We start from the raw sequence: 15,328 nt of genomic DNA, 5'->3' as shown, positions 1-15,328 counted from the left end.
ATGGAGAGGCCAGGGTGAATGTAGAACTGGAAACGGAGGATGCAGGTGATAAAGGAGATGGAATACAACGGAGCATTGTGGGAAATCTATAATATTGGAGAGGGTAGTTTGCGAATGAGAAGTCGATGGCTACTAAGTTGGTGTTGAAAATTGGAAACTACACACTAAGAGAGAACACAAAAAAGAAAGAGAATTAACACTGAATTAATACACAAACCATGATGCCCTGTATATTGCTGCATACCGTCACTGCAAATTACGCTCTAATATAGACACAAAGACACTAAAAGTCATAATCTTTGCACGTAAAACCCTAATCATGCGGTCAAAACCCTAATATGTCATTCAAACCGTAATTAACAATTTTTAGGCATTGTCGAATGTTTGTTTCTTGAAAAATACTCAAATAAATGTTATTAAAATTAAGTTTATTATTCGACAGCTGAGAAGTCTACATTCTTTGAACCATTGAATTTGAACAAAAAAATTGTTGTTTAGCCACCTGAAAATGCAGTGGAGGAGGGCATTGCCTTTTCACTTGGTGAACAAGGTTATTGATCGCGTCTGAAGTCAATATGGCAAAGTGGAGCTGTTTTCGATGGAAAATGGAGTTTTTCTAATAAAAAAAAAGAAAAAGGGATGCAGTTCTGGAGCTAAAATTATGGCATATAGCAGATAAACAACAAAATGGCATTGTTTTGGTGTATTTGTTTATATATATATATATATATATTAGGGCGTGCGGATGTGGTTATTAACCGCAATCGCATATGTGGATAGTGGTTAATTGCAATTAATAACCACCCGCTTTTACCATCCTAGTTTTAGCCATGGAAGTATTGACAGGATTATTGGAAGAGGCTGCTTTGGTTAAGAAAATGTTTACTTTTCATCCTAGATGTGTGAAATTGCAACTGACACAACTTTGCTTTGCTGATGATCTCCTTAATTATATTCTCAGCTGCAAATTTGAAGACTGCAGAATTCATATAGTGTGTGCTAAATGATTTTGTTGGTTGGGGGTACCTTTGATTTCAAGGAAGCTAACAGTCTTTGAATGCTCTTTATTAATAGAGAAGGTGACAGAATGAACCAACTCTTGGTTATCAAAAAAGTTGGCGTTTTCAGGCCGGGAGACTACAACTCCATTCTTTTGTCCTTTGGTTGAGCATATTCATCCTGGCAAAGAAAGTTATTTAAATTTTTGAATAGAAATTCAATTGTTTTCTATGGTCGGTAAATGAGAGTAAGAATGCCAGAGCTAAAGTAGCTTGGGATTCAGTGTGTGTACCTAATAAGGAGGAGATTTGGGTCTCAAAAGGGTAGAGGAGTGGAATAAATCAGCTATATTAATGAGACATATTTGGAATTTATTCACTAAGGCTGTTTCTTTTTGGCTTGCTCGGGTTAGAGATAACCTGTTAAAAGGAAAGAGTTTTTGGCAGATTAAGTTCCCCAAAATTGTACTTAGAGTTGGAGGAAGATGCTAAAGCTTAGAGAAACATCCAAGGAATTTATAAAGTTCACGAGTGTTGGGGATGGATTGGTGGCTTCATGATGGAGTTCTCTATGATAAATATGGCTTCAGAGCATTAATGCTAACCTGGAAAGTGTTTTAAAAGGTAGGTAGAGAATGGTTTTGGCCTCCGGCAAGATGATGAAGTGGGGAGTTACCGCTCACAAAGGCAAAAGCTTAAGAGTAATCTTGTGTAAATTAGCTTTTGGGGCTGTAGTTTATCACATTTGCTGCTTGGTTTTGTATACAGATAACACGATAAATCTTCAAACACAAGAAAATAACCTTCTTCTACAAATTGCCCCACACTTAACAATTATACAGCCGAGTTCCAGTTAAGTCTGGAGTGTGTGTTGTAGACTGATTGTTTGGTTAGTAAACTAACGCTTTTTCATCCAAGAATTAAAAAAAAAAAAAAAAAAGTCATTTGTCTTCTTTTTGCCAAGGTCTTTGTATGTGTAGTGGCTTGCTCAAGGTTTGGGAAAGGACTGTCACAAAGCTAACGTTTATCTGATTTGGGAAAAAGAGGAATTTGTGGTTATTTTCTAAATGAAGCAGAAATATTTCGAGCTTGTTCCAAGACATTGCTTTGCAAGTTATACTCAGTGTGTTTCCTATATGGCTTTTTCCCTTCACTCACTAACAGAAACATTTTTATGTTCTGGGGTATTTCTAAAAAATGTTTTACTCTTTGGGCCGGTTTCTATGTTGTTGGTTTTGTTCTCTTGTGATGTGTTGTAGGTGCCTGAGGTTGGCCCTACCTATGTTTTTTTGAGGTTGTTTCTGGGTTGTAAGTTGTGTTTGTTGCTGTCCCTTTAAATGCAGGGTGGCCAACTGATGGAGGATAACCAGAGACTAAAACAGGTATTAGGTCATGAATTTCTTTCTTTTTCGTTGTTTCCCTACTTTCTCAACAGTTGAAAATGTCTCTTTTCAGCAGATGGAAAATCAGTTTAACATTATAACAAATGTAATTGAACAAGGTCACTCATCTGAGTCGACCACCAATATTTGCAGTTCAGCAGATCCTCCGGATTTTCAAGACCAACACATCGATGGCACTTCTCTCAAGTTGGGGTAAGTTTGCAACATTACTGAAAATATAAAACAGACTCCAAATACACCTAGACGGGTGAATAGGTGTTTATCCCAAAATATGTGGAATTAAAAATATGAATCATGCAAACATTTAGCAAATATAATAGAAAACGGTAAATCAATTACACACAGATATTTTAGAAAACTCTCTAAAAGTAAAACTTCTCCGTGACAGCAAACTCAGGAAATCACTATAAGAAAATCCAGATTACAGACATAAGGACACTTACAACCCTTTCCAAATCCTAGGCTCTGTAAGATCAACAAGCTTCCCGCTTGTCTCATAGCTCGACAATCTTCTTGAAGTGATTCTCCTTTATTGAATCCTCCAATGGACTTCTTATCTTTGATGAACAAAACGGCTTCTCAAACACAGCAACACTCTAAAAGAAAATAGTTCTGAAGCTCTGAATACTAATAATTCCTTCTTAGCATAGTATAGAATTTGCCCCCTTAATTGCTTGGAAAACTCGTGCTTTGTAGAACCCTTTATATAGGCAATTGAGAATTAGGTTTCTTTTGTAAAATAGAAAACCTTATTATGGAAAATTTGCGACTGCGTTCGAACGGTTAACGGTGATGCTCGAACATAACTAGGGATTTATAGAAATCCACACTAAAATTAGAAAACCCTAATGCGGCAACAACATACTTCTGTTCGGATAGAATTGACTTTCGTTCAGACGCGGCTTCACCCTTTCGGACGGACTTGCGAACATGCAGCAAACGAAGCTCTCGGGTTTCACTACGTACTTCATCCGTTCGAACGGTCCAGCGAATGGAGTTCTCGGGTTTCACTATGTACGTCATCCATTCGAACGGTCTAGCGAACGGAGTTCTCAGGTTTTACTATGAAATGCTACCGTTCGGAAGCCAACGAACGCTCTTGCAAACGTAGCTTCAACCGAGAAGAAATTACACTTTTTGGACTCTGAATTACCGAACATAAAAACTAACAATTACAACACTAATTTTGTTTGTCTGGTTTTCTGGTTATAATATGTACTTACTGTATTAAGAATTCAATCCAGCCTATCCAGGGATACTTTCGATATTACCTAGCATATAGTTTTATTTTCGATACAACAACTTGACCAAACAGATGGATATCGATATTTGTCCTTGCGTTTAACTATTTAGTGTTATAACGATATATGGATATCGATATTTGTCCTTGCGTTTAACTATTTAGTGTTATAACGATATATTCTTTTAACATTTAGGCTTTTATTTTCTAGGAATATAAGAATAATATATATTCTTATATTCAATAGCTTTGGTTGGTGACAAGATGCCAAGACATACCATGCTGCTATGGGAGAGATACTATTTACGTTTATATATTTCTATGTCTTGCAGGTTACCTTTCCGTAACTGACGTTGAAAAATAAAAGAAGAGTAGATGGATACGCATTTTGTCAACTGCAAAACAATCATTTGTCCAAATAAAACCAAGCTCACTGTTGTAGAAAAATTCTTGTAAGCCCAATTTATTTCCGCAAGGTGATCAAAGAAAGTACCGCATATGAATATGGTGATCAAATAGATGCTTAATAAATGTACCATTGAGACTGATTTCAGGAGAATGCATACGATGAGCTATTATGTCTCGACCTATTTTTGGGAACATATATTGGAATTGCAGAGTTAGAACCTAAGCAAATCTTTATATGATCATCACAATCACGTCTGGTAATGGGTGATTAGAAGCTAAGCAAGTTTTGCATGTTTCCTTTTTGCAATTGTTTTCTGTGTTAGAGGAAAAAATAAAGGTACTAAAAAAAAGGAAAAAGGGAAAAACAGGAAAATGGAAAGGAAGGTTTTAGTGCATGAGTGAATGGTGAGTGAGTGAATGTTCTGAACACTTACACGAAGTTATAAATCATTATTTTGACATGAGAAATAAATGATGTTGATGGAATATTAATGTATGTGCATATATATGTTGCTTGATTGATGTGTCTTATGACTCATGATTTGGAATAAATTAACTAATGCACTTGATTCATGATTCATTTGATCATATCTTGATTGCACTGTGTGTATAAATTTTGTCCATCGGAGGAATTGAAAGTGTCATATCATTGTTTACAAATGTATATATGAAATTGTTGTGTAATAGCATTCATATTTGACCATTCATGTGTTGATGTAATTCATCTGTGCATTATGTCCAGGGCATTGTAATCAGGGGAGGGAATTTTTTTGGTGAGATTTTGAGTGTAAAGTATTCTTTGGGCACTGGTGACCGCACAACTCGAAGCTGTGTCCGAACATGTCCTCTTGCCGTCTAGATAAGGGTAGCGGGATCTGAAATGATTTGAGTTTCAAAAACCCGAAAATCACTCTTATTTTCTCATTTTGGGATTTGGGTTGTTATTGTGTCTATCACCCATAGATATGAGGTATATGGCATTGGTGTTCTTCATAAAAGCTCATTCCTCCATTCAATCCGTATTTGGTTAGTGATTTTCACTCATTCCTTGGTTTGAGTTTTTTATTTCTTCTCGGAGTTTATAATCCTGGGTTTCAGATTTGTTGGCATTTCGTGATACATGCATCTCTCATTGGTTTAATGATTTGGGAATGGTTGTTTGCCATGTTTGAGACTGTATTGAGGAAACTTTGCAAGATTTTGCTTGATTTTACTTGAATTTCAATTTTTTTTTTTTAATGCACACCACATGCGTGATAAAATGCCACAATGAGATTTTTGTGAGGATTTGGTGCCAAACCGATTTTCTTTTAACTTCTACTTTGTTTCATTGTTTTTGTGATCATTGTGGACTTTATAGAAAAATTGATTTGGTGTATGATTTTGAAATTCTCTAAAACCTTGTTTTGATCATTTTGAAACTCATGGGATTGTGTACTTCATTATGCATTGGGGACCAATTAAGTGAGTTCACTAACATTGCTTGACTGCGTGTCTTTGAGATGTTTCTCGAGATAGCATAAACCTTGTGTGTGCATTGATGAAATTCATTACATTATTTGATGGATGATTTTTAAAATATTCTGTTTAATTTGGATGTTTAATTGAGAACATGATTGTTCAAATGTTTTTAAGGTTATGGTCGTGGATAAGACATGATTATGTGTTTTTGCTAGAGTTTCTAAATAACATGATCGAACATATGCTCTTTGTATTGTGAACTCTAAAGGTTTGACATGTGAGTTCTTTTCCTAATTTTTGTTTGGCTCACATGTATTGGATCTTATCATGCTCAATCATGTGTGCCTTGATAAGGATGATTACTTGAATTTGGATCATATCTTTCAAAATTGCATAAAACCATGGTTCAGTGCTTTGCAATTCATGTGCACGTATGGTTGCATTGTTCATGTTTTCATACATTACGTACAATTTGCATATCATTCACTTTCTAGGTTTGGGAGTTTGTTTAGGAATCGATGGGCATGACCATTGTGGCCCAGGAGTGAAAATGTGGTTATTAAAATTCGCCAACCGCCTAAACGGTTAAGGTGGTTAATTGACAGTTAACAGTTAATAACCTTAATAACCGCTAACTGCTTTTTAAAAGTTAAAAATTAAAAATTAAAAGAAAAAATCAAAACGTTATTTCTATGGTAATATATATATATATATATATATATATATATATATATATATAAGCTAATGAAAACTGCTAACCGCCTAGGTGGTTACAGTTAAAGGTTTTTCTAACCGCCTTCAAAAGCGATTAGCGGTTAGTAAAGTTGGGTGGTTAATAACTGCCCGTCCGTTCGCCTTTTCAGCCCTAATTTGTGGGCGCCCCTCTATTTAATATTTGAAATTTTTGAATGTAGGAAATGTTGGTGCCCATAGTAGGAGAGGCGGAACCACCTCAGGCCTTGGGGGTGTCCCCAGCCCTCCAAGCCAAGGGGTGGTCCCCCCAAAAAAAAAAACGAATTTTAAAAATACTCTTAAAAATTAGCTTTTGACCCCCCAATATCCCCAAACTCAATATTCTAGTTCCGCCCGCAGTCGTTTACCTACCCACCATATGTACAGGCTTGTTGTAATGCCCAAGGGTAATACTTTGCACTACTCCACATAATAATACTTGGCATTACTCTATATAGTGATGGCTTGGTTATAAATGTATGGAATATGCATATGGTGTGTAATAAGAAAAGAACAAGATTTTTCTATGGAGTGTGAAATCATTCTTGATACAGAATGTCGTGTGTATATCCATACAAGCTCTCTCTCTCTCTCGTTCTCTCGTTTTCTTGAGCGGTGAGGCACTTGGATTGCGGGTATAGTAAGTACTGCTCTAGTAGCTTACTCCATCACTGGGAACAGGATGTTGAACACTCAAGAGCGAAGGCATGTGGAACGACTACATTAGATTTTGTATTCCGTGAATTAGAGGTACCAAATAATTTACTTTATGTGTATAATGTTTCTGACATGAATTAATGGTATAAAGCAAGAACTTATGAATGCTTGTAGTTTTTCTTTTAATGACAAACACAAATTAAAGAAAAGGAAATGAGAAATGGACATATTGTAGCGACGTTTTATATTAAGGAGCTTTAAAATAAATGGAAAATACAGAGAAGTAATAGTTCAAATAGCTTTTTTTTTCATTTTTTTTTTTCATTAATGTTTGGTTTGTGAGTTGAAAGGAAAATACGAAAATGAGTTATTAAAGTATTGATTAAATGATTAAATTTTTTTTCTTCCTATAAGCTTAAGTTTTTGGGACAAATGGTGATTTAACATCGTGTAAAAGTAGAGGTCTTGAGTTCAAATCCTATCACCTCTCATTTAAAGTAAATATTCTACGTGTTTTGACTCCCGTCAATTTACCCTCTATTTAAATTAAATATTTAATATATTAGGAAATGGCCAAACCATGGTAATTATGAGAAAATAAAATATTAAAAGAAATTGGAGGGGTGTTGCGCATTTTGCAAACACCCCTCCAATGTTTAAAATCTCTCACTTTTGTGTATTAAACTTTCGTTTCATTTCAGTTACCTCCCTCCGTTAAGATTTCATAGGAAATCCTAATGGAAGGGGTGTGAAATCCCTAAAATATCCTATTTTTTATTAAAAAATAAATATTTATTATTAAAAAAAAAAAAAGGAAACTTCACTTACCCCCATAAACTTACGCGTCTTTTGTAGACACCCCTCCATTCTTCAAAATCTCACTTTGGTATATATAACTTTCGTTTCATTCAAAATACCTCATACTGTTAGATATTGAAGTTAAATCAAATGGTAGAATGATTAAAATACCTTTATACCCGTACAATTTTTGAAAATTCCAAATTTACCCTTATTTATAAATAAAAAATTATTATAATTAATATAATTATAATAATGTGATAATATTATTATTTGTTAATAAGGGTGAATTTGATATTATTATTATTTTTTTTAGGAAAATGTAGGTGTTCTTCTAGTGTTCTCCTAGTGTCCTCCTAACTGTGATGTGACTTTTAAAATTACGGTTGAATTTGAAATTATCATTTTTAACTTTTAATCTATTAATGATTTTAAAAGCTACATCACAGTTGGGAGAATATCAGGAGAACACTAGAAGAACACCAAGCATTTTCCTTTTTTCAAGGGTAAATAATTATTATTATTATTTTAATATAATTATAATAATATTATTATTTTATTTGTAAATAAGGGTAAATTTGAAATTTGAAAAAATTTCAGGGGTATAAAGGTTCTTTTACCCTTTTTACCGTCTGATTTTACCCCAATTTCTAACGGAATGGGGTAACTGAAAAAAATCAAAAGTTCAATACACCAAAGTAAAAGACTTTAAATATTGAAAGATTTAAAGGAGCTAAGTGAAGTTACCCAAAGATAAAATTATATAATGAAATAGAAATGTTACTTGTTTTCTCTTTTTCCTAACCAAAAGCTATTTAGTTACGTTCATTAAACATGTACAAAATGTCGCGTGTATATCCATACAAGCTCTCTCTCTCTCGTTTTCTTGAGCGGTGAGGCACTTGGATTGCGGGTATAGTAAGTACTACTCTAGTAGCTTACTCCATCACCTGGAACAGAATGTTGAACACTGAAAGAGCAAAGGCCGAGTACATTAGATTTTGTATTCAGTGCATTAGAGATACCAAATAATTTATTCTGTGTATAATGTTTCTGACATCAATTAATGGTATAAAGCAAGAACTTATGAATGCTTGTAGTTTTTCTTTTGATGACAAACGCAAATTAACGAAAAGGAAATGAGAAATGGACATATTGTAGCTATGTTTTATATTAAGGAGCTTTAAATAAATAGAAAATACATAGAAGTAAATTAAGTGATAGTTCAAATAGCTTTTATTTTATTTTTTATTAATGTTTGGTTTGTGACCATAAAGGGAAATATGAAAATGAGTTATTAAAGTATTAATTAAATGATTAAATTTTTCTCTTTCTATAAGCTTAAGCTTTTGGAATAAGTGGTGATTTAATATCGTATAAAAGTAGAGGTCTTGAGTTCAAACTCTGTCTCCATTGCACACCTCTAATTTAAAGTAAATATTCTACGTGTTTTGACTCCTGTCAATTCACGATTCACCTTCTATTTAAGTTAAATATTTAATATATTGGGAAATTGCCAAACCATGGTAATTATGAGAAAATAAAATATTCAAAAAAAAAAAAAATTGAGGGGTGTCGCGCATTTTGCAAACACCTCTCATTTGCTTAAAATCTCACACTTTAGTATATTGAACTTTCGTTTCGTTCTAGTTACCCCCTTCTGTTAGGATTTCACAGGAAATTATAACGGAGGGGTGTGAAATTCCTAAAATACCATATTTTTTATTAAAAAATAAATATTTATTATTAAAAAAAATGGAGAAAACTTTACTTACCCCCACAAACTTACGCGTCTTTTGCAGACACCCCTCTATTGTTTAAAATCTCTCACTTTGGTGTATCTAATTTTCGTTTCGTTCCAAATACCTCCTACCGTTCGATATTGGAGTAAAATCAAACAGTAGAATGATTAAAATACCTTTATACCCCTACAATTTGTAAAAATTTAAAATTTATTCTTATTTACAAATAAAAAATTATTATTATAATGATTATATTAAAATAATAATAATAATAATAAGGTGACCCCCAATGGGTCACGACCCAATGAAGGGTCTGTGCTGATAGTCAATCTTGTGACCCTCTAGGTGACCCTCGAAATGGGTCACAAAAGTGACCCAGACCCAAAGTGGGTCACTTGGGTCTTTTCTTTTCTTTTTTTTTTTTTTAATAAAAATTTATTTTTTAATAAAAATTGAGGGTATTTTAGGAATTTCACAATTTTCCGTTAGGATTTCAAAGAAAATCTTAACGAAAGGGGGAAAGTGAAAGGAAATAAAAATTAAATATACCAGAGATTTTGAACAATAGAAAGTGTATGCAAACAACACGTAAGTTTATAGGGGTAAATAAAGTTTCAAAAAAAAAAAAAAAAAAACCCACCAACGGGCCACCTTGGTGACCCACCATGGGTCTTTGTGACCCACGATGGGTCACAAATGACCCAGAGTGGGTGACATTGTGACCCTCCCGGAGGGTCACTTGTGACCCATCGTGGGTCATAGACCCTCCGTTGGGTCCCAAAGACCCATGGCTGGTCACAAAGTGACTTGCCGGGGGTCAACAATGGTTACTTTGTTTTTAATATAATTATAATAATATAATTATTTTATTTGTAAATAAGGGTAAATTTGAAATTTTTAAAAATTTATGGGGTATAAAGGTTTTTTTACCCTTTCTACCATCTGATTTAATCCTAATCTCTAACGAAATGGGGTAATTGGAAAAAATCAAAAGTTCAATACACTAAAGTAAAAGACTTTAAACATTAAAAAGATATTTGCAAAAGACGAGATATTTTAAGGGAGTTAAGTGAAGTTACCCTAAAGATAAAATTATATAATGAAATAGAAGTGTACTTGTTTTCTTTTTTTTTTTCCTAACCAAAGGCTATTTAGCTACGTTCATTAAACATAATTCGCATTTTTTATTTATAAAAAATAATATATATTTTTTTTGTTTGTAAGTAAAAATAATAATTGTTTACCCATAAAGTAAATTTACTCTTATCTGTAGTCTGTATACGCTTAATTACCACACATCACTCTCCCAAACGGAGGGTTTCGGGAAGATTTGACTGCTACGTACGTACGAAGACATCATAATTTTGTTCGTCCAAAAAAAAAAAACAAAGACATCTTAATTTCTCTTGAGGAATGCGGTGGCTATTTGCACCAAAATCAAACAAAACCAAATAAATAAACTTTTTTTTTTAAGTAAACGGTTTGAAAAAATGTTAAACTGTTAAAAATATGACATTTTAGAGAAAAAAAAAAAATTTAAAACTTTTTTATTTTATTTTTCACTTTTGAAGAGGCCCGTAATAGTTTTTTACTTTAAACTTTTTTACAACATAAATATAATTGATTTACACTAATAATATATTATTTTTTAAAATTAGAAGAGATTAAGTTAATTTACTAAGTAACGACGAAAATTGATTTTAAGGAATAAACTGTTACTTTGTCCAACTTTGAAGACTTATAAATTATTTTTAATACAGCATGGAATTATTTGTAATTTACGCCAATCACGAATACCGATTTTACATTTATCCTTAAAATATAAGAATCAAATAAAATGACAGAAATTTTCTTCAAATCATCTAAGGAAATATCTTTTAACTCATTTAAAATAGTGGCAAGTGTTTGTAAACATTTAAAAGTCACATTAAATTCTTAACCTCATTAATAACAGTTTACTAACTTATACTAAATTTAATGTGCCTTTTAAATATTTATAGACACTTGACATTATTTTAAATGGGTTAGTGAATATTTATTTGTTCCAAAGTGGTTTGGAGGAAATTTATGTCCCTAATAAAAATATACTTAATTTACATCAATAATATATCATCTTTTTCATAAATAACCTTTTTTTTTTAAATTTTTTTATATAAATAAAAGTATAAATTCACATAATTTTAAAAAATAGAAATTCTATCCAATGGCAAGGGATCCTTATCCATAAAAATTTATTGTCTAGGCGAAGCTAGTTTTCCCGTACATTCTCTTTCTTTCTCTTTAGGAGAAAACCATTGGTGGCCTTGTCAAACATACAGTTAGCGAAAAAAAGAAACAAAACCAGACAATGAAAGCAAGTTGCAAGATGGTAGGCCAGGGTTTGGCTAAATTTGGCAAAAAAAAAAAAAAAAAAACCGGATATTTGTATTTTTCTAAGCAAAACTCATGTTTCTTTTTCCTTTTTTCATTTACAGAAATGGTTTAGGATGATGATGAGTAGAACACTTGCAGAAGATCTGCTGAATCCAAGTTACTGGTTTGATCTGATACGAGACGATGGCAAGGCAAGTGACTTTCTTAGACGCTCTGTCGTTTCTGCTTCTGGAAAGCTCCTCTCTGTCTCTCTCTCTAGGGTTTCTCTCTCTCTCTGTCTCACGCATATTTCCACTTATAGAAATGCCTTTTTCTACTTATAGATAAATATGTTATTGCGTATGCCTTTAGATCGTTTTATTCATACATATGGATTCACCATTTTTCTGTGAGAGCCAGCTGCTGAACAAACCAGACGGATTGAAATAAATGCACTAAGAGTCTATGACACATCAAATAAATATCTTTGTACTATGACACCTTAAATAAATATCTCTGTACTATGACACATTAAATCGAAAAATTTTCGTTGCTTATTATTTTTATTTTCTTTTCCCCATATTATAAACTTGCATATATTTATTGTAAAACTTCAATTAGGTGTTTCAATTCTTGCTCTAATGCCTAGCGATCTCTGTATTTTTTGCATTTTCCCTCTGTTGACAGCATTTCTATAAGGATATCTTCATAAATTAATAGAGAGTATATATATGCTTTTTTTTCTATTCAATGTGGGGGGAGGGAAAGGAGAATTACAAGAAAATAAAAAACAAAGGCAACAAAGTCATCCTAAAAACGGTCGGAAATTGGTCAAATAAATGCCCCGACCCATCAAACGAACTGATACAGCCAATGGAGGTAGTTAAATATGGCAACGTTCCATAAACGGAACGAAACTTGAAAGGGTTACCGACACAACCATTAGTGGTCGGTAGAAGAAACCAAACCCGACCATAAGTTGTGATCTAAGCCATCTAAGCCAACTAGCCAACTTATATAAAAAGACAAGTCCAAACCCAACTAGGAAGGAAACATAAAACGAAACTACCAACTCGCATATGAAAAAACAATAGTCCCCTTCGAACGGAACCTTGTGATGAAAGTTCGCAGTTTAACGAACTTTGACAAGGTATCAACCGAACATCTTGCATTGATGTAACTTGTAGCACTTGGTCGAACAAGCTAGACCATCCATCAATTGATACTGACTAGATTGACCAATACTCCTTGGAAGTTTGTCCTAAAACCATCCAGTGGGCTCATTCAAACATGCACGTCTTCTCCTGTTTTCTTCATGAATTCAAGCTAGTCTAATCCACATAATCCTCTTTGAGTTAGAGAGAATTTGCCCTCAAATTTGAATGCTTATAGGATGAGTCTCCCGTGTACAGGTCAACATTTTTGACATTGAACTCGTCGGACATCTTGGTATGGCCTAGAACTTTCAACCGGTACGCATTTTAGTTGATCTTCTCAATAATATCTAACGTTCCAATCTTCTAAGTCTTTGGTCAAGGCAACCCAGACAAAATCACCTTCCTCAAATTCTATAGCACATCTCTTATGTTCAGCAATGGCTTTGTGCTTAGCCACAACCTTGTGAACTTCCTAAACCCGAGTAAAAAGAAATCTTCCGCTTTAGCATTCACTTGCTTCAAATTAGGAATAGGTGCTAAATTTAACAGTCCACGAGGGTTAGTCCCGTAGACAATATAGAAAGGATAAAAACCGATGCTCCTATTTGTAGACTAAATGTTAATGAACTCAAGGTGAAATAATTATTGATCCCATGACTTGATATCTTCTAAGCAAGTCCCCCAACGAACAGTTAACACCCTCCGTTTGCCGATCGGTTTGAAGATGATAGGCACTACCAAAGTCAAGCTTTTTGTTGGTCAATTTCCGCAAACATCTCCAAAAATGGCTAAGAAACCCCATGTCTCTCCCGATTAGAAACAATGAACAATGGCAATCCATGAAATCAATACACCTCCTAAAAATATAATTCAGCTACATTCACCACATCGGAAGTTTTCTTGCATGCAATATTGTGAGTCATCTAAGAAAACCGGTCAACCACAACAAAAGTGGAATCATTATCTCGTTATATCCTTAGTAATCCCGACACAAAATTCATGCTCACGTTGGTCCATTGCGATCCGGAATGGGAAGTGGCACTTACGACCCGAGCATGAATAAAGAGAACCAAAAGGTTTGAATAGAATACAAAAATAGAATTCAAGAATTGTAATATGATCACTAAGGACGAAACTCTCCAACCCAGCTCCTAGCCCCATCTACTATCTTTTCCACAATAGTCTTTATAGTCACACTTCTTAAGCGTCGAGGAGATAAACGTGAGCCAAGCTACCTAATAGGGAATGAATGTACATTGTAGCCCAAAATATCCAGTAATTAATCCTTAACAGTATCAATCATACTAGATAATTAGGCACTCCTTTATCAGGGAACATTCCCCTTATATAAGATAATTAGGTCATCCGCGTAACAAATATGCACTTGATACTTCCAAAAAAGTGGCTTCCCTTCATTTCCTTACAATCCCTTTCATAATTCAAACACATTATGTAACAGCCCACTCCCAATGACACAATATTGTCTGCTTTTGACTCCCCCGAATTAGACTTTCCAAGAGGTCACCCATCCTGATCCTATTCTTGCATAAGCTCGCTTAACTGCGGAGTTTGATGAGATCATGACCATTACGACTTTAAAACGCGTTGTTGTCATGCAAGGTGCAAGTATATACATAAGTTCATCTACATCTCCATACCGAGGCGACGTGGGACGCCACACATTATCCACAACATAATACCCTCCCCTTTTGTGATTTTATATTACGATTATTATTATTATTTTTTATAAGTAATAACCAGTTTTATTGAAAGCGTAAAGGCACCCCAAAGTACACCGGGAGTGTACAATAGGATCACCTAACTAGAGAGAGAAAAGCGAACAAGGAAATCATCGTAGCTAATTGACACCGGGAAGACATACGCTACAGTCTAAAGATACAAAGTGTGGAAACAATAAGAAAATAAGTCTTCCAAAGAACCTTCCAAATCCTCAAAACACCTATTATTTCTCTCTCTCCAAAGGCACAAAAAGAAACAAGTAGGCACCATTTTCCAAACCGCAGCACTCCCCCTCCTTCCCGAAGACCACCAACAGGCGAGCAAATCAGAAGCCCGTCTCGGCATCACCCAAGACAACCCAAACCGCCCAAAAAAAGCGCACCACAAAGCATAGGCTACCTCGCAATGAAGAAGAAGGTGGTCCACCGTCTCCTCATCCCTCTTGCACATCCAACACCTGTTCGTCACAATCGCATGCAGCTTCCTTAGGTTGTCTAGGATCAGAATTTTGCCCAAAGCTACCGACCACACAAAGAAACTTGCCATCGGCGGAGCATGTGTACGCCACACACTCTTCCAAGGGAAATGTCTCCTTTCAGAACTAGCCAAGGAAGCATAAAGGAGTTTGACCTTGAACTGG

At 34.3% G+C, this 15,328-nt stretch overlaps 1 protein-coding gene across 6 annotated transcripts in view; it reads left to right on the top strand.

Moving 5' to 3' along the window:
- The window catches only part of LOC132177009 (MADS-box protein JOINTLESS-like), a 69,032-nt gene extending 64,772 nt beyond the window's left edge, over window positions 1-4,260 (top strand). For 3 of the 6 annotated variants that reach the window (XM_059589200.1, XM_059589198.1, XM_059589199.1), the window contains 3 exons: window positions 2,342-2,380; window positions 2,454-2,593; window positions 3,974-4,260. In XM_059589200.1, coding sequence (XP_059445183.1) covers window positions 2,342-2,380; window positions 2,454-2,593; window positions 3,974-3,992 — 198 coding nt within the window. In that variant the 3' untranslated portion in view covers window positions 3,993-4,260. The remainder of the gene's footprint in view (window positions 1-2,341; window positions 2,381-2,453; window positions 2,594-3,973) is intronic. The other 3 variants (XM_059589203.1, XM_059589202.1, XM_059589201.1) reach the window with 3 other exon arrangements.
- Window positions 4,261-15,328: the final 11,068 nt, after the last annotated feature.

This window comes from Corylus avellana, chromosome ca4, assembly GCF_901000735.1.
Source record: "Corylus avellana chromosome ca4, CavTom2PMs-1.0".
Taxonomy (NCBI): Eukaryota; Viridiplantae; Streptophyta; class Magnoliopsida; order Fagales; family Betulaceae; genus Corylus; species Corylus avellana.
This window is presented reverse-complemented; position numbering and strand designations above follow the sequence as displayed.